We start from the raw sequence: 18,516 nt of genomic DNA on the forward strand, positions 1-18,516 counted from the left end.
CGGAGACCTGTGCCAGGGTGTCCCCTCCCAGTTACCACCAACCCCAAGGGGACCGGAACCCATTTCCAGTCCCTGTTCCCATTCCCGGGTGTGTCCCCTCAGCCCCTTGCTGCAGCTGACCATGTCCCCCAAGCACAAAGCATAGCGTCATAAAAAACAACATTTTTATATCTTTATTTCTGAGTGGTGATGGCTCCAGTGGAGGTAGGAGGCTGCAGACACAGCCCAGCATTGCCCCATGGCACAGGGATCTGTGGGTTGGCACAGCCTGGCCGTGGACCTGGTGTCTCCTCAGTGCTCCCAGGGACATTCCCCAGGTCTAGAGGAGCACCTGGAGCTCCTGCTCGGGTGTCACCCTTGTCACCACATGTGCCGGTAAGGGAAAGCCACCTCGATGCAGAGCACGGCCAGCGGCGTGGAGCAGTTGTGCCTCTGCCCAGCCAGCAGCCTGCCCTCCCCCAGGGCGCTGGCCATGCCCTGGGCTGTGCCAGAGCTGCGCCAGCCCTGGCAGTCCCAGCGGCGGGCATGGCCACCCCGTGGCGTGGAGCCGTGCCAGGCTAGCCGGTGGGGCCTGTGGGTGGGGATGGGGTGAGAGGGGCACCCCTGCTCTTTGCTCCTGCATTTCTGCAGGGAGAGAGCCAGCGCAGACCCCCCAACACAGGGCCACCCTTCCAGGACCTTGTCCACACTCACCAGAGGGGATCTGCCAGGACGTTGCGCCCGTTGAAGGAGTAGATGGGACCCCGCAGGGCAGCACCCCCAAAGAGGGAGCTCCAGGACTTGGCCAGCAGCTGCCCCTGTGGGCACGAGCCACTCTGCTGAGCCAGGGCAATGCCCTAATCCCCAGCCCTAATCTGGGTTCTGGGTGGTCCCCAAATCCCTGAGCACAGCCCCGGGGCTGAGTGGGGATCCCCCACCTACTGCAGCTCATGGGGGCTGTGAGGTTTGTCATCCCCAGCCCCAATCCCCATTCTGTGGGTTCTGGGTGCTCCCCAAATCCCTGAGCACAGCCCCAGGCCTGGGTGAGGATCCCTCACCCACTGCATCTCATGGGGGCTGTGAGGTTTTGCCTCCCCCAGGCCCTGGGGAGGGGGTACCTGCCTTGAGGTTGATGATGGGGAGGGTCCTGTCTGTCCTCTTGACGATGGACAGCAGCTGCTGGCTGGGGGCTGACAGGAAGGCCCGGAAGGTTCCGTAGAGCCCGGCCTCCTGGGACTGCCGGTAGCACTGCAGGTCAGCGCCCCGGATCCCGCTCATGTCGCCCCACAGGGGCACGTTGAGGGCAGCCAGGCGGAGCTGGGGGTGGCAGGGAGGAGTTGAGGTCTCTGCTCCCCCTATCCCAGAGGGTGTGAGCCCCTGGCAGCGCTGGTCAGGATTGGGGGTCCCCCTATCCCATCCCCACCCTGGGGCCAGGCATTCCTTACAGATGGGATCCGTGGGGCTGTGGTGGTGGGCAGAGTCTGGAGCAGCCCTTGTTCCTCCTCCTTCTTCTGGATCTGCAAAAACACAGCTCAGGTTAATCTGGGGACACCCATCTGTGTGCCCTCACCAGACCAACACAACCCCAGGCTCTGCTCGTGCCAAGCTGGCACTGCCCGGCTGACATCCAGCCCATTGCTAGGGCACATCCCTCCCAGCATGGCCAGACCCTCAGCAGGGCTCACCAGTGAGTCTGTTGGAGATTGCATGGTGTTGGGACCTTTTGGCTGCACCCTCTTCACCTCCTGGATGGAGAGGTGGAAGAAGAAGGAGAGAATAGTCATGTGAGGTCTGTCCACTCCATCATGCAGAGGAGGGTTCTGTCTCCATACAGGGACTTGAGTGGGCCCTGCAGCTCCTGCACCCCTCACCTGGTACTGTGGGGTGGAGGCAGAGGGGTCGTCACCAGCCAGGAACGACTTGGGATCCTCCAGCTGCTCAATGACACAAAGGACAGGTTAGGAGGAATCCTCACCTTCCTAAGGATCTGCTGCCCAAACCCAGCCCTGGATCCTGCCCCCCCCAGCCCTGCCAGGGACCCCACACGGTACCAGGAGGCGGCTCCAGCCGGCAGGGGTCCGCAGGAAGGCGCTGCTCCCTTCCCTCACATAGACCAGGCTCCCCTCGGGCACAGCACTGCTCGCCTTCACCATCAGCTCCTTGGACTTGAACACCCACGTGTGGCGCTGGGGGGAGGCAGAGGGTGAGGGTCCTGCTGCGGGGGTTTGCTGGGGCAGCTGGGGGGGTTTGCCAGGGGCTGCAGCCTGGACGCACCCGGAGATCAGCACGGGAGTCCGACGGCTCTGCCTGAGGGACACCAGAATCTGGAGAGCCCAGAGATGGTGAGGGGTCACAAGGCGTCCCAGAATAGGGCCTGGATGCTCCCATGGGAGCTGGCCCCGCAGGGATGTGGTGGGAGTGGGTGGCAGAGGCAGCAGTGGTGCCAGGGAGCCGGGCTGGCACAGCCCCAGCACCCAAGGAAGGGAAGAAGACTTCAGGAAAGGTGTCTCCACCTGGGAAATGCCCTCACCTGATGGCCAGCTGCGGTCTGTGGATGCCTGTGAGGGCAAACAGAGCCTGTGGCTGCTGCTGGGCACAGGGAGGGGACAGGGACACTCTTGGGGACAGCGAGGCTGTGGCTTACCGGCTGCTTGCAGGGCGGCTGGGCATGCACGGGGTGCACCCTCTGCAACCAAAGACAGGCAGGTTTGGGGTTTGGGGGGCCCTGGTGCTGTGCACGCTCACACAGGTGTGTGTGTGCTCTGGCACAGGTGTGTGCACACCAGGGCTGGGCCTTACATTGAGGTAGAGGAGGCCTGGAGGGCCAGGGGGGCCGGGGGGCCCAGGGGGGCCGGGGTTCCCGGGGGGACCTCGAAGAGCCTGCAGAGGAGCAGTGAGGAGGTTGGACTGGGCTGGTTTGGGGCTGTGACACCCAATTGATGCCCTCCATGTTCCCATTCCTGTCCCCTCCCAGGGCTGAGTGTCCCTGGCTGGGGCAGCACAGACACAGGCCAGGCAGGGACTCTCACATGGGGGATGATGGCTCCATAAATCTCCGGTTCCTCTTTGCCATCCTGCAAAAGAAGAAGACTGAGACTGATGTCCATCCTCCCTCTCTCCATTTTTCATCTCCCCCTCTCCATCCTCCACCCCATCTGGGTCCTGTGGGGTGAAGCATGTCCCCAAGGCTGGGCTGGGGTCCCTGGGCACCCCTTCCCCATGCCACTCACCGTCTGGTACCCGCTGATGGAGCCCCACGAGCCGGGCTGGCTGCCGGTGCTGGGGAAGGGGAGGTGCCCTGGTTTGCACCCGTGCTCCCCATAGCAGCACCCCTGGGTGAGCCACAGAGAGAGGCAGGGTTAGAGCCTGTGCTGAGGCTGGGGGTGGCTCTGGGCATGTTTAGGGGTGGCACAGGTGAGCACGCGTGTGCCATGGTGTCCCTCCTCCCCCACCATGTGCCCCGATGGGAGGTGAAGGGTTTTGGGGAGCAAAGGTAGCACAGAGGGCTCAGGGGTGGGGATGGCACCCCCCCAGCCCGCTGCTCTCCCCCCACACTACAAACCGGCTCTCCAGGGTCGCCCTTTTCTCCCTGGAAGGGAAGTGAGAGATGCTGTCAGCGCCCAGCTCTGGGGGTCCCCAGGCCTCCCAATCCCCCAGGCAGTGCTGTGCCTCACAGCCAGGGTAGATGGTTGGTCAGGGTGCCAGGAGCCCTGCCCATGGTGCCCAGCTCACCTTGGTGCCCGGCAGCCCGGCCAGCCCGTGGTGTCCAGCGTGGCGTGAGTCACACTGCAAAGAGAGAATGTGTGAGGTGACACTGGGGTTCCCCCCACCAGGACCCACAGCTTGGAACCCCCTACTCACCCTGTAGTCCCCTGGTGGTCCTGGTGGCCCCATGGGACCGGGCATGCCTGGGGACCCTGGTTCTCCAGTTCGGCCAGGGCTCCCTGGCATGCCTGGCAGCCCATACTCGCCCTTCTCACCCTGAGGGCAGATGGCACAGGCTGGTGAGTGTGCAGCTGAGCCCCTGGGCTCCCCAGGCCCCGCTGTGGCAGGATTGGGGCAGCCCTGCAGTGCTCTGAAGGCTTGGTAATGGGGCTGCTCCCCCAGGGCAGGGTGGGGGGCTGGTGAGCCCAGGTACCCCATCCCACCCCAGGGCCATGGACAGGGCTGGGACCCCCTTACCTTTGGTCCTGGGAATCCTGGCTCCCCTCGGAGCCCTGGTTTGCCAGGGTGTGATGCAGATCCTGGGGGACCAGGGGGTCCTTCGTGCCCAGGCACCCCGGGGGGACCCTGAGGCCCTGGGAGTCCGGGTGCCCCTGGGGGTCCATCTGGCCCAGCGGAGCCTGGAGACCCTGGGAGTCCTTCAGCCCCAGGGAAACCGGGTGGCCCCGCGGCTCCTGGGGGGCCTGGGGGTCCTGGCTTTCCCTCCCGCCCCGGGGCCCCCTGGGGGCCATCGTGCCCTGGGTAGCCGGGGGGTCCGGGCATGCCGGGCAGCCCGGGGGGACCTGGGGGTCCCGGGTTTCCTGCAGGGCTGGAGACTCCCAGCTGCTTGTCAGGTTGGAGGGAGAGAGGAGAGGGAGCAGAGTCAATGAGCTGCCGTGTCGCATCCCCTGGTCCCCCTGGCCACCCGCACAGCCACAGGTCGAAGCCCTCCCCACCCTGCGGCCAGCACCGGCATCACCGGCCCCTGTTCTGTGCTCACCTCGTTCTCTGATCTCTCAGGGAGCGCAGCAGGCGCGGGTGAGCCCCGGGCTCCCCCAGCACCTGGGGGTCCCGGGGGTCCCGGTGGTCCCGGAGGGCCCCGGGGACCCTGGTGACCCGGCTGTCCTGGGCTGCCGGGCTTCCCTCTCTCCCCTAAGAATCCGGGCTGGCCTCTCTCTCCGGGGAACCCTCGGTCACCCTTCTCTCCCTGCAGGGGAAATTCAGAGCCTGGCTCCACCTTCTGGCACTTTTCTCCACTGGAGCCCCCCACGGGCACCTGCTGACTCCCCCCCAGGGCCACCGAGTCAGTTCTCCACCCAAACCCCAAATTAGAGTCCAAATCCTGAGCAAAAAGGGTTTAGCTCAGACAAAGACCATCACGGTGGGTGTCTCTGGGTCCCTGCGGGAGGAGCAGCGCACCTTTGGGCCGGGAGGGCCGGGAGGGCCGGGGCGCACGGGGCAGACACAGCCGGAGGTGTTGTGCACCTGGAGGGGGAGGGAACAGCCGTGAGCAGCGGGGCCGGAGCCCCGGTGGACAGGTCCGACACTGGTGCCCCGCGCCCACCTCTCACCTGGAGGGCAGGGTCCGTGTCCGGGACCGACGGGAGCCGCCGGGGCAGCCCCTTGGCCGTGGTCTGTGCGGGGGAGAGGGGCTGAGAGCGACACCCCTGAGCACCATCCCCATTCCCCACTCCCACCATCCCCACTCCCACCGTCCCCATTCCCCACTCCACCGTCCCCATTCCCCACTCCCACCATCCCCTTTCCCCATTCCCAACTCCCACCATCCCCATTCCCCACTCCCACCATCCCCATCCCCATTCCCCACTCCCACCATCCCCATTCCCCACTCCACCATCCCCATTCCCCACTCCCACCGTCCCCATTCCCCACTCCCACCGTACCCATTCCCCACTCCACCATCCCCATTCCCCACTCCCACCGTCCCCATTCCCCACTCCCACTCCCACCATCCCCATTCCCCACTCCCCACTCCCACCGTCCCCGTTCTCCATTCCCACTGTCCCCATTCCCACCACCCCCATTCCCCACTCCCACCGTCCCCATCCCGTCCCGCCCGTGTTTTCCAGAGCCCTTTGTCCCGCTGTCCATCCCAGGGGACCTCTCTGGTGTTCAGGACCCCTCCACCACCTGGATCTGCAGGAACTCCTCCTCCACCGCGCTCCCCTCCAGGATCTCCGGGGCGGCCGTGGGTCGGTGCTGCTGGGACAGACAGGGACTATCAGGGCAGGGCTCTGGGACCCTCCCCCAGCCGGGGCTGCCCTCTGCAACCCCAGAGCTGCAGTGAGGGGACACTTGGAGCTGCCGTCACTGCTTTCCAAGGGAGGACAGAGAGCTGAGTTGGGGTTGGAGCAGGACGTGGTGCAAGCAGGGCATGGATAAGGGGTAGGACATAGCCTGGCAGCAGCTTGGGAATTTCGGGAGGGCAGGAGGAGCCGGAGGGGCGCTGCTGCCCAGGAAAAAGCACCCACCTGGCCTCGTGTGCGTGGTGGAGCACGGCCTGACCCCTTTGCTGCCCCCTTTGAGAGTTGGTCCCGGCGTTTAGGGGCTGTTGCCAGAGGAGGTTTGCTCAGCAGCACCTTCCCCGCGGGCTCCACGCTGGCGTCTGTGTCTGCAGGAGCAAAGGAGCGCTGGGATGGAGGTGGAAGGGCTGGACAGGGACCAGGGTGCCACAGCACTCCCATGCCACCAGCACCTCTAGACCCTGGCACCCCACACATCACCCTCCACATGCCCCCTCCGTGCTGAGGAGCAGGAATTTGGGGTGCTGGGAGAGCCATGTCCCCATCCCACCATGCCTACCTTCCTCCCCATCCAGGCTGGGGGGCACGGGGCTGGTGCCCGGGTCCGGGGTGGTGTCCTCCGAGCCCAGGGAAAACCACTGGGCCGTGGCGGGGTGCAGGCAGCTGGCCAGCACCGAGACCATGCAGAGGAGTCTCAGGAGGCTGCTGGACCCCATTCCGCTGCCCAGGATGGGGGGGTCCTTGGCTCGTCCCACTCCTTGTGCCGTCTGGTCCCGCGGCCCCGCTCGGCGCCCGCTGTTATCGGCGGCCCCGCCACGCCCCCGGCCCGCCCCGCACCCACGGACCGTATCCGGAGGGTGCTGAGCGCCCACGGGGCCCGGACACCGTCTGTGCTGCCAGCCCGGGGACAGGGGGCACTGGGAGCCGCAGGAAGGGAGGAGATGCCAGGATGGATGCGAGGGAGGGCTGGGGTGGAGAGGCTGCCTGGAAATGGGGAGTAAATGCAGTGGAGGAGGGGGCACTGGCTGAGGACAGAGGGCACTGGCTGTGGGTCCTCCCTGAGGTCTGTCCTGCTGCTGGTATTGGAGTCCTGCAGCAGCTGTGCAGGCATCATGTCCCAGAGTACATTCAAAGAGCCTGGGGTCTCACTGGTTTCATCAGAGCCACCCTCAGGTGGGGGTTACAGCCCTCTCTGACCCCCAGCCCCCTCCTGCTCCTGCCTTTTGCCATCCTGCAACCTCTCCCCAGGGCTGTGGCAGCTCCAGACCCTGCTGGGTGTGTGGCTGAGGAGCTGCAGCCAGTTTGGGCCCCCACAGCCTCAGGAATCCCAAAGAGCCCCCACCAAGGACTGGGGGCAGGGGGCTGTGCCAGGCAAGGGCCTGAGCACCAAACAGCAACACTGAGCCCCTACATGGCCTCAGAGCTGTGTTGGGGTGGGGGCAGCACAACTGTGGGGGGCACCAGCCCAGCCCCAGTCAGTGTTACAGGATGGTGCTGGGATGGTGCTGGGACAGGGAGCTGCAGGAGCAGTGTCTGGCTAGAGGTGAGGGAACTGTCCTCCCCTGTGCGCCCCCACTGCCTGCAGACACAACAATCTCCCTGGCGGGCACTCAGTGCTGCCAGCGCCTGATAAGGTGCCACAGCCTGTGCAGCACTGGGCACCCGTTTGGGTTTGGTCTCTGCTGGGACACTGAGTCAAGGCTGGTGCCTCTGCCACGAGTCAGGGCCACTGTGCAGCAGTGCCAGGCAGGGCAGGGGCTCAGAGCTGTGTGAGGAGAGCTTGTGGGGGCTGGGGATGTGGGGGACACAGACCCTGCTTGCCCCTGTCCTTGCCTGCCCTTGTTGATGCCCAGTTCACCTGCACGGGAGAGGGAAGATGGTCTGGAGAGCCCTGGTGGCAATGCCACCAGTGCTGTCACTCAAGCCTCAAAATGCCACTGTGAGCCCTGGATGTACTCACCCATGAGATGAGTTTGGGCTTCTCAGCCTGCATGACAGGCAGCTCTGCTCCTCTTGTCCCACCCACCGCACTGACCCCGACACCAGGGCCCCCCTGCCACATCCAAGACCCCCGTGCTGTGCCCACGCCCCCCTCCCCACATCCAGACAGGCCCCTCCAGTTGTCCCAAACCCGGTGTTGACTGCGATGCCCCAGGGCGCAGCTCGGGGGTCCCTAGCCCCGGGTGATGCTCGGGGACTGTCCCGCGGGCACAGGGGCTGCTCCCCGCCCTCTCCAGGCTCCCGTCCTCTCCCGGTGCAGCGGAGACTGGCGGGGCCGGGGTCCCAGGAGGCAGCCGGGGCTCCCGCCCGCTCCCGCTTTTCCCGAGTAGCCGCTAGGTGCCGGCAGCCCTCAACCTATCCCGGGCTGTGTGGGGCGGGGGGCGCGGGGGGCTGCGGGACCGGGGCCAGGGGGGCTCGGGGGGCCGGCGGGGCCGCCCTGGGCCGTCCCGGACACACCGGGGCCGAGCCGTGCGGGATGCTCCGTTATCAGCAGCGCTTCTCCTCCCGCCGGGACCCCCCACGCCCGGAGCCCGGAGCCCACCCGGGGGTCTTGGCCGCGTTCCCCGCGCTGCAGCCCCGCTCGGTGTGACCCCCGTTCATCCCGGTTGCTCCCGGGACTGAGCAGGGCTGGAGGAGGCGGGGGTTCGGGTGGGCGCCGCGGGGCCGGGGGCTCCGGGCCGGCTCTCCGCGCTGCCCAGCGCCGGGGCTGCCCCGCCGGTGGCCCCGCCGTTGAAACCACCGGCGGTGCCGGTGCCGGTGTGGCCGCCGCCGTGAGGGGGGGGGGGGGGGGCGCGTCGCTGCCCGGTGGGTTCCCGGTGGCGACGGGGGCGGCCCCACCGGTGGCCCCGGTGGCGGCGGCGGGAGGTGTGGCCAGGGGCCGCATAAAGCCGCATAAAGCCGCCGCCGCCGCCCCGCGCCCGCCGCCAGCCGAGCGCCGCGGAGCGGGGCCGGAGCGGGGCCGCCATGCGCCCGCGGCTGCCGCTGGGGCTGCCGGTGGTGCTGGCGCTGCTGGCGGCGGCGGCGCGGCCCGGCAGCGGCGAGGAGGCGATCCAGTGCCCGCCGTGCTCGGAGGAGCGGCTGGCGCGGTGCAAGGCTCCGCAGGGCTGCGCGGAGCTGGTGCGGGAGCCGGGCTGCGGCTGCTGCGCGACCTGCGCGCTGCCCCGCGGCACCGCCTGCGGCGTCTACACCGCGCGCTGCGGAGCGGGGCTGCGCTGCTACCCGCCCCGCGGCGAGCCCCGGCCCCTCCGCACCCTCATGCACGGCCAGGGCATCTGCACAGACCTGGCCGACGTCGAGGCCATCCAGGAGAGCCTCCAGCCCCCAGGTGAGGCGGCGGAGGGGCGGCAGAGGGTGGGTGCCCCCCAGGGTGGGTGCCCTGGGTGGGTGCCTGGGGGTCCTTGTCCCTCGCAGGGGCAGTGGCATGACTCCTGTTGGCACCAACCCGCTCCCTGCTCACTCGGCAAGAGCTGTGGACTCTTCCCATACTTGGAGTGAGCTGATAAAAATGATGAGGAGTGACTTCTACACGGATAGATTGTGACAGGGCAAGGGGAAGGATTTTAAACTCAAAAGGGAAGATTTAGATTAGATGTTAGGAGGAGATTTGTCCCTGTGAGGGTGGTGAGGCTCTGGCACAGGTTGCCCAGAATATTTCTGGATGCCCCATCCCTGGAAGAATTCAAGGCCAGGTGGGATGAGGTTTGGATCAACCTCATCTGGTGGAAGGTGTCCCATGGCAGGAGGGCAGAACTGGGTGGTCTTTAAGGTCCCTTCCAGCCCAAACAATTCCTTGACTCTGAGAGGCAGGATGGGATGGGACAGCACAGGATGGGAAGGCAGGGAACATGTTCCAGGGAGGGAGCAGAGGCAGGCTGCAGGAGAGCTGGCACAAGGGGCTCACATTTGTGCCATCCTTACCCACCACAGGCACAGCGGTGTCACAGCCACTGGCACCGCATGTGCTGGAGGGGTGAACCTTCACCTGCTGTGCCCTGGCTGCAGCGTGACCCTGGACCATGGGACAGTGGGACAGTGTCCTGCGAGCACCTGCAGCCCTTGGGGACACATCCCAGCTGCCAGGGGAGCTCCTGGTGCATGGTGACCCCTGGGATGCTGCTGGCAGGTCTGGCTGCACCAGATCTGTTTCCCCCCTGTTTTCCAGGGGGAAACAGGAAAGAGGGCACGAGGCACCTGCTTCCCTCCAGGCAGGGCCAGCTGGGAGCTGTGTGGGAGCTGTGTGTGCCCTGCCAGGCTGGAGGAGCTGCTGCCCCTGTGCTCTGTCTGCCTTGCAGGTGGTGGTGGTGCCCCTCTGCCACATCCCTGGTGCTCGGGCAGGATTTGGGGTCTGAGAGAGGAGCCAGCAGTGGGAAGCCGCCCCAGAGCTGTGCAGGTCACACCATGGCAGTGAAGCTGCTCCCAGGGAACGAGTGTGGGGACCTGGTCCATTGGTGGTCCCCCTTTCCCATCCTGCAGGCTGTGACCAGGACTGTGTCCCCTGAACAATCTACGTCTGGCCTGATCCTGGGGGGGTCACTTGGAGCTCCCTGAGGGCAGAAGGGACAGGAGCAATGTTTGTCCCTGCCCATCTGGAGGGCTGGATCCCACTTCCACTCCCTCCTTGCATGTCTGATCCGTGGCAGCTCCTCTGGTGTCCCTGCTGTGATGAGTGCCACTCGTGGATAGGCCCCTCTGGCCACCTCTGCTGGGACAGGAGCTGGCTGGGAGTGCTCAGAGCCCCCCTGTCCTGCCTGTCTGTCCTCATCCCACATCCTGCAGGAGCTGTCTGGGCTCCCTGGCCCGGGGCTGCGCCGCGCTGCCAAGCCCTGTTGGTTTTGGCCGTGCCCCGTGTAATGCAACATTTTTTCCCAGAGCCTTTAGGAAACAGACTTGCATTTTTTCCCTTCCTTCCCGCGGTGTTTTGGCTTGGCTGAGGATGGGTGGGTGGCTATGGCAGCCGGGTCGCCCGCCGGGCACCTCACAGGCAGCAGGATGGGCCAGAGGGCAGCAGGAGCCTTGTGCCCTGGACAGGATGTGGGCAGGACACCCACAACAATCAATGCCATCCCAGTGGTACCATCCCAGGGACGGTGGCAGTGTGGGGCTGGGGGCTCCCACACAGCCTTGCCTGGCACAGCCAGGGCACCCTGGCACGGGTAGCACCCCTGATGTCCCCTGGGGACCAGCAGAAGGGAATTAGGTGCCCGTGCAGGGGCAGGGGTGTTCAGAGCAGGTGCCCCCGGCTGTGCCCGCGGCCCCGAGCGGTGCCGGCGGCTGGGAAGCGGTTAACGCGCCTCGTACAGTAAACATTTTGTCTGGGGGCTCTGGCCGGGGGGCTCCGCATTCCAGGGAAGAGGCTGGGATCAGGGGGCCGGGCTTTGTGAGCAGTCAGACACGGCCCCGGCTCCACAGCCAGGAGGAGCCTCTCTGCTCACCCGGGACCGGTGGCACCCACGGGATGTGACCCTCAGGAGGTGAGGAGCAGTGCCTGCTCACCTTACTCGAGCGGGTCTGGGCACCCTGTGCTGGACCCTGGCCCTGCCAGCTCACGGCTGGCTTTGGGATCCCACTCCTCGGCCAGAACCCTGTGCGGGGCCAGCTCCAGAAGGTCCCAGCCCCATTTTTCTGTCACAGCCAGCGGGTGGTGGTGGCTGAGCCCAAGTGTGGCAGCCAGGAGGAGGTGAGGACACATTCCCCAGCACACATGATGAGTGATTTAGTGTTGGGTAAATGATTATGTCTGGGAAAACCTGACCCATGGGAGCTGCCTTCATCCCGTGTGGTCTCTGTAAGCTGGGACAGATCCTGTTTCCTTTCTGTGTGCAGTCACTGGGAGGAATGGTGGTGGCTGAGCCATGGCTGGGCAGTGCCAGGCAGGGAGGACAGGCTGGGCTCTGCCAGGCAAGGCTCAGCCATGTCCCATCTGTCCCCTGGGGTGGGGACTCACCAGCACCTGGGTTTCTCCAGGCTGGGTGCTGCTCCTGGCAAGGTTCTGGTCCCTCTGGGCAATCACCTGCACCTGCATTCCTCACTCCCTGTGCTGCATCCTGACCTCCCCTCCCTCGGTCCCACATTGGACACTGAGGTGGGAGGTGCTCAGAGCACGCCATGGGGACGGGCCAAGCTCCCAGCTGGCATCCCAGGCCAAGGGGCAGTAGGTGCCTGGGTCTGCACCCCTGCCACCCCCATCCCTGGCTCCCCACGTCCTGCCAGAGCCAGCACTTGGCACAAAGAGCACGGCCCTCCCAGTGCTGGTGCTTGCCAAGTCCAGAGCCCAGGAAACCAAGAGCCAGCACTGCCACGGTCCTGCCAGGACCACCCACAGGTGACACTGGGGGCGCTGGAAAGGGACATGGAGGGTGCTGGGGCTCACTGTGGCTTGTGCCATGCTGGCCACACACACGTGGATGTCCCTTGTGCCCTTTGAGGCATGTGAGGTCCTTGGTGCTGGGGCTGGTGGCACAGGGGGGAGCGGGGCTGGAGCTGCGGGGGTCAGTGACACTTGTCTGTCCCCAAGGACGCACGCACGAGGTCGCAGGGCTTTGCCGGCTGCCCCAGGCTCCGCTCCCACGGGATCCGCGCGGTGGAGCCGGAGCCCTTCCCGCTCCCTCGGGCTCAGCGCTGTGAATCACAGCCTCGGCACGTGACCAACCTCATTTGCAGCTCCCGTTAATTGAAGGCGATGCTGAATGGCTCGTTTGTGTGCCCTGTCCACAGGCCGGCAGGAATCCTCCTCCTCCTCGTCCCGGGACAGGCGGCTGGTTCATGTGTCCCTTGCTCCCATCCCCTTGGCACCGAAGTGACCAGAGAGGCTTTCCTCGGCCAAATCGGGACCCCCCTACCCTCCATCCCTCCGGGGTGGTGGTGCCCATGCAGAAGTGGCACACTGGGTGGCATCAGGACAGTGTAGGGAGTGGCAGCTCTGGGCTCCACACGCGTTTCTTTTCCCAAATCTTTGTGCTGAAGATCCCGAGTTTTTTGGTCCAGTCGGATTTCCAGGGAGGCGAGAGGCTCCCTGAGCTGCTGTGTGTCACTCAGCAGGGGGACAGTGACCCCGAGGGCAGGGAGGGAGGGATGCTGGAGCTGCCGTGAGAGCCGGGGACCGCGGGTCCCGAGCGCTGTCAGGAGCAGGAGCCGCCTCGCTGCCCGGAGGCACCGGCGTTTCATGTGACCTTATGAAAATGTTATTGGCATCTGGTTTTATTTAAGCCGGGAGATTTGATGCTCTGGAGGCGGCTGGCGGGGGGAGGAGGGAGGTTTGGCTGTGGCGGCCACCGGTGAGGGCTTTCCCTGCGCTGCCTCCGGGTGCTGCCTTTCCACGGCGTGGGAGCAGCGCATGGAGGTGCGGGAACTTCGGCACGGTGGTCCCCAAATCTGCCCAGCTCCTCTTGTGTGTCTCCCCACAGGGATACAGGGGAGGAGCATCCTTGCCCGAGCCCCCGAGCTCCCGGCGGGGCTCTGCCACCAGCGCCCCCATTGCGCCACAGCCTCGTGGTTGGTGCCGCCGGGGGCTGGCTCTGGCACCGCTCTGTGCAGGGTCCTGGAGGCTTTGGGCTCGTGTTTCAAATTTCAAGGGCATGAGCTATTTCCTGGAAAAAAAAAAAAAAAAAAATGGACAGATTAAGCAAAAAGCAAATAACACCCACGAGGGAGGGGGCTTTGATTGGGGCTTCGCTCTGGACTTTACCCGGGCCCCCAGGAGCTGGGCCAGGAGCCCTGCACTGCAGGGACCGAGGCAAGAGATGCCGGTGGGAGATCAGGACCGGGATGCTGTGGGCAGGAAGCTGTGGCTCTGACCCCTCTGCCTGCCTGTGGGAAGGGCCAGTGCCAGGTGTCACCCAACGGCCCCTGTGTTGGCGCTGTGAGCCCATGGGTGTGACCCTCGACAGTGACCACTCCTGCCTGGTTTGGGAAGGTTTTCCCTGCTGCCAGCTGCAATATTGATTTGTTTAAGCCCAACCCCATGATAACCTCAGCCACTTCCCTGCACAGCCCAGGTGGGCTGGGGGGCAAAACACTGCTCAGGCTGTGCCTGACACAGCTCTGAGCACAGGAGGAGCCCTGGATCCTGGGTTGTCCTCCTTCCACGGAGTCTTCACGGGCCCCAAATCGGAGGAACCGGCAGCTTTTTAAAAAGCTAAAGTCACGCCGAGCACTCATCTCATGACGCTCTGTCCAGCTGCCAACATCTGGGCCGGCAGCTTGGCTGCGCTCCTGGCGCAGGCGGGGGTGCCAAGTGCCGCCTTTTGGGATCGGCCCCGCGGGAGATTAACTTTCTTATTCCAGGAATTTCTTTTTTCATGTCTTGGCGAGGGCCGTTCCCTGCAGCAGAGCACGGCTCCACTCCCGGCCGTGGCGCCCGGTGCCGCCCCGGGCCTGGCGGGGGCTCAGCTCCGCCCCGGTGCCTCCACTGCCACTGCAGCTCCTACAGGCGGATTTTGGGAGGCACTGAGGCGTCCTGGAGCTCGTTGTCAGTGTGTCAGCTTCCAGGCCTGTAGCTCCAGTGCTGTGGGTGAGCACCTGGTGACATGTGGCTGGCAAGGGCACAGCCAGACCCAGCACGCTGGAGCCACTGCCCAGCACTCGCAGGTGGCATTTGTGACCCTACAATAACAGACACATGGCAGAACAAGTTGTTTGTTGTGGCTAATGAGTAGGAAAAACTCCCAGGAGTCTTTCCCAGTGCTGCAAGGAGCTCAGCCCAATGCAGTGGCGGTGGCAGGATGGACCCAGGGCTGTGAGTGACACCTGTGGGGACCAGAGATGGTGATGTGGCACCTGCCAGAAACCACTTGCCTCGGAGTGGAAATGTCACTGTGGACACTGTGGCACTGAGCCCCCTTGGTCTGTGTCTCTGCAGAGAAAGAGGAGATTGACCACCCCAACAACAGCTTCAGCCCCTGCAGCATCCACGACCGCAAGTGCCTGCAGAAGCAGCAGGCCAAGAGGGTCAACAACGGCAACAAGATGCGCAGCAGCGGGAGCCCTCACCACCGCGAGGACACGCGAGTCATGGTGAGCCCCGGGAGGGCTGGGGAGGGCAGGGAGGGTGCTCCAGGGTCAGGCTCCTGTGGCTCAGGGCCAGGAGGATGTGCCAGCTCAGCCCTGCCTTTCGCCAGGCACAGGGCTCGTGCCAGAGCGAGCTGCACCGGGCGCTGGAGCGGCTGGCGGCCTCGCAGACCCGCACGCACGAGGACCTCTACGTCATCCCCATCCCCAACTGCGACCGCAACGGCAACTTCCACCCCAAGCAGGTAGGATGGGCTCTGACCTAGCACAGGGCACTGGGAGGGGCACTTTGTAGAGCCAAGGTGAGACTGGGAGGGGGACGTGGATGGAGGGAACAGTGACAAGGCACGGCAGAGCCGGCCTGGCTCCTGGCTTTGGTGGGGATCACCCTTTGGGTGCTGGGGGCCCTTTCCAAAAACCCCAGGTGGGATGGGGGTGGTAAAGCCCCAAAGAGAGCTCCTGGTTGGGTTGCCAGGCAGCCCGTGGGGTCCAGGCTGGGTGTCCTTGACCAGAGCCATCCCCACAGTGTCACCCGGCTCTGGACGGGCAGCGGGGCAAGTGCTGGTGCGTGGACCGCAAGACGGGCGTGAAGCTGCCGGGCTTCCTGGAGCTGAAGGGGGACTTGGACTGTCACCAGCTGGCCGACAGCATGTGAGGGTCACTGCGGCGGCCCCGCGCCGTGCAGGGCCAGGACCCCCAGCCGGGGCTGCCCAGGAGAGGAGGAGAGGGGACGTGACCGCTGAGCAGCGCCGGGGGAGCCCGGGGTGCGCCTGGGATGGCGCCCGCGGCACCGCCATGACCACTACCAGCCTCCGCCAGGGACCAGCCCGGCGAGCGCCTCCACCCCGCCCGGACACGCCTTGGACGATGCTGCCCCGGGCTGCCTGGGTGGAGTGGGTGGGGGGCACCCCTGATGCTGCTGCTGCTGTCCCGCGGTGCCCCCGGTGTTCAGCCAGCACCCTCGGACACCTGGCAGCTCGGGGGGCGCGGTGGCAGCGCCGCATTTGCGGCTCAGTGCCCTCCATGCCACACCTCTGCAGGGGCAGCAGCAGAAGTGCCTCATTCTGCCCTCCCTGGTGGCGAGAGGCTGCCCAGGCAAGGACTGGGGGGCCTGGAGAGACCCCCCTGCCTGCATCCCACCCTGGTGTGTGTGTGTGAAGGGCGGTGTGGCCACTCAGAGCCATAAGAGACCTTCCCCGACCCTGCTGCAGCCCCCAGCCCCACAGCCCGGGACATCCTCCCCATGGCCCAGCCCCATCCCACTCCCTGTGCAGGGACAAAGCCTCCCATCCATCCTGTGTCCCCCTCCTCCCTCCTGGGGTAAGGGGGTCGGGATCCCCAGGCAAGCAGCATTGAGGGGAAGGTGGAGGGGTGAGGGATGCCCGGGAAACACATCCCAGGGGGAAGAGCTTCTTTTGGTTTGAGTTTTTTCTTTCTTCCCCAAAATTTAATATTTAAAACATGTTGTTGGTGGGATCTAATAAGTGACTGTGTGGCCCCAAGGCTGGAATTCTCCATCCCCAGGGGCCGGGGCACTGCAGTAATGGCTCCTGTTCTCTCTTCTTGGCCAATGTGACAAAACTGGGATGGATTCTGGAATGTCTCCATGATGGGATCTGCAGATTTCACCAGCACAATGTTCTCAGCTGAGAAATTGTCACTGGTTTTGTACCTGGTTTATCTTCTGGGATGGAAATTTTTCACATAAAAACACCATGGAAATGTGCCAAAGACAGTGGGGACTTCCCCAGTCCCCTCCTGACCCACCCTCTGGCTCCATCATGGCCCTAGTGGTTGGTTTTGGTTTTCCATGTGGATTTGTCCTGTCCGAGGCCCCCCCGATGGGAACAAAGCGTTTCAGTTTTAGTGAAACACCCTCTGCCCTCCTGATCCCTGCCTGCCCCGTGCCCTGCCAGATCCCTGCCCCTGCCTGCCTGTGGCCCTGCTCACACACAGCTTCTAAACTGAGTCCATTCACCAGGATGGTCCTCGGTGGGGAGGGGGGTCCCTGTCCCTGCCACCCCTCTGAGCCCCCGCACCAAGAAAGGGATTCCTGGGGCCAGCCCCAGTGCCAGCCCCAGTGCCAGTCCCCCATGGCAGCACCACAGCAGGACACAGAGCAGTGACAGCGCCAGCCTGGTGGCCTTGGCCACTCCCGGTCTGCACCAGGGCGGGTCCAGCAGAGCCTTTCCTGGGCTGGGGGCTCCTGGCAATGCCCCAGGGCACATTCTGTGTCCCTCTCCGAGGGGGCTCCAGCGTCTCGTAGCGTCTCTCCTGTAGTTTAGGGCTGTATTTACACACCACCATGTACCAGTGTCCCCCACCCCCAGCGTGTCCCCTGGAGCCCAAGGGGTCCCTGCCCGTCCCTCCCGGGCCAAGCCCGTCCCATCAGATTCCCGTGTAGCACCGACCTTTTACAGTACACTTGAACCTTTGTATCCTCAAAAAAAGGTAATTACTGTATTTAATTTCCCATTATTTGATGTGTTTCTGTCTAGTGTGTTTTATCTTTTATGGCTTTAAATTACGGGAGGGGAGGGAGGGAGGCAGAGCAGGAATGAAGGGTATCCCACTGGTGTGGGCACAGCTCTGGTCAAGGACCTGCTCTGAATTTGGGGTTCAGTAGCCCTGGAAACCCAGGAGCCCAGGAGCCTCTGGAAGAACTTCCCTGGGCAGGGATGGGGTGGGAAACAATTAATTCCTTGCTTCCTCATGACTCCCGGCTCAGTGTCTCCACGGTGCCACCGGGAGGATTGTCCCTGTCGCCCTGCACAGCGCCACCGAGCAGCGGCGGCGGCGCCAGCCCGGGGAGGGGACCCTGGACCGGCTTCAAAGTTCAGGGGCACACCGGGACAGGCACCGGCTGCTCCAGGGACACGGGCTCCAGGCCAGGCAGTGCTGCAGCCCGAGGCACATGTGTGGGTGCCTGCTGGTGCCAGGGCGCACCGGGCACCTCCAGCTCGGTGTTTCGGGAGGGGGTCAGGATGCAGGCAGGAGATGCCCAGGCACAGGAACTGCGACAGCTGTGCACTTCCTGGTCATGGCTTGGCTCTGTCCCAGTGTCTGCAGCCAGTTCTGCCCGGGGTCATGGCTCAGGAGGTCGCTGAGCCCGTGTTTGGTGGCTCCCGGGGCTGGCAGTGCCACCGGGGCTGGTGCCAGCCGGGTGCCCCGGTTACTGGAGCAGGGCTGCGGGCGGTGCTGGCATTGTACAAACAGCACCGGGATGGGCTGCTGCCAATACAGACAGCCCAGAAATGTGCTGGCATGGCAGATGGGCCTCCTGGAGCCCAGCCCTGTGCCCTGGCCCTGTGCTGATGGCTACCAGGGCTGGCTGGGCTTGGGGGGCAGCAGGACCACCCAAAGCACTGTGGGGAGCCAAAGCCTGTGCCCGTCCCCATTCCCAGCTGCTGGTCCTGACCAGGAAAATGATAACAACAGAGTTGTTGCCAGCTCTGGGGGTCCCAGGGCTGCCCCAGGGTCTCAGGGTTCATGACCCACAGCCCAAGCTGCCTGTGACCTTGGGGAGCTGCAGCCCCCTGGTCCCTGCAGCTGGATCCCTTGGGCA

The 18,516-nt window shown here is 65.0% G+C and overlaps 2 protein-coding genes across 2 annotated transcripts; one reads left to right on the plus strand and one right to left on the minus strand.

Moving 5' to 3' along the window:
* Nucleotides 1-181: 181 nt before the first annotated feature.
* Nucleotides 182-6,704, minus strand: LOC132084148 (collagen alpha-1(XVIII) chain-like). The gene is made up of 23 exons (XM_059489179.1): nucleotides 6,505-6,704; nucleotides 6,174-6,313; nucleotides 5,833-5,901; nucleotides 5,253-5,315; nucleotides 5,101-5,166; nucleotides 4,682-4,888; nucleotides 4,162-4,524; nucleotides 3,841-3,960; nucleotides 3,712-3,765; nucleotides 3,542-3,568; nucleotides 3,210-3,311; nucleotides 3,009-3,053; nucleotides 2,779-2,859; nucleotides 2,624-2,665; nucleotides 2,510-2,537; nucleotides 2,254-2,303; nucleotides 2,031-2,165; nucleotides 1,851-1,913; nucleotides 1,665-1,724; nucleotides 1,425-1,496; nucleotides 1,102-1,296; nucleotides 694-797; nucleotides 182-571 (listed from the first exon to the last, which is right to left on the minus strand). The coding sequence occupies exons 1-23, from the start codon at nucleotides 6,659-6,661 to the stop codon at nucleotides 361-363; spliced, it is 2,454 nt and encodes an 817-aa protein (XP_059345162.1). The 5' UTR covers nucleotides 6,662-6,704; the 3' UTR covers nucleotides 182-360.
* Nucleotides 6,705-8,881: 2,177 nt separating this feature from the next.
* IGFBP4 (insulin like growth factor binding protein 4) lies at nucleotides 8,882-17,429 on the plus strand. Its single transcript, XM_059489273.1, has 4 exons — nucleotides 8,882-9,270; nucleotides 14,803-14,957; nucleotides 15,062-15,196; nucleotides 15,478-17,429. Exons 1-4 carry the CDS (start codon nucleotides 8,910-8,912, stop codon nucleotides 15,604-15,606), a joined length of 780 nt encoding a protein of 259 aa, XP_059345256.1. The 5' UTR covers nucleotides 8,882-8,909; the 3' UTR covers nucleotides 15,607-17,429.
* The last annotated feature ends 1,087 nt before the right edge of the window (nucleotides 17,430-18,516 follow it).

This window comes from Ammospiza nelsoni, chromosome 26 (assembly GCF_027579445.1).
Source record: "Ammospiza nelsoni isolate bAmmNel1 chromosome 26, bAmmNel1.pri, whole genome shotgun sequence".
NCBI lineage: Eukaryota > Metazoa > Chordata > Aves > Passeriformes > Passerellidae > Ammospiza > Ammospiza nelsoni.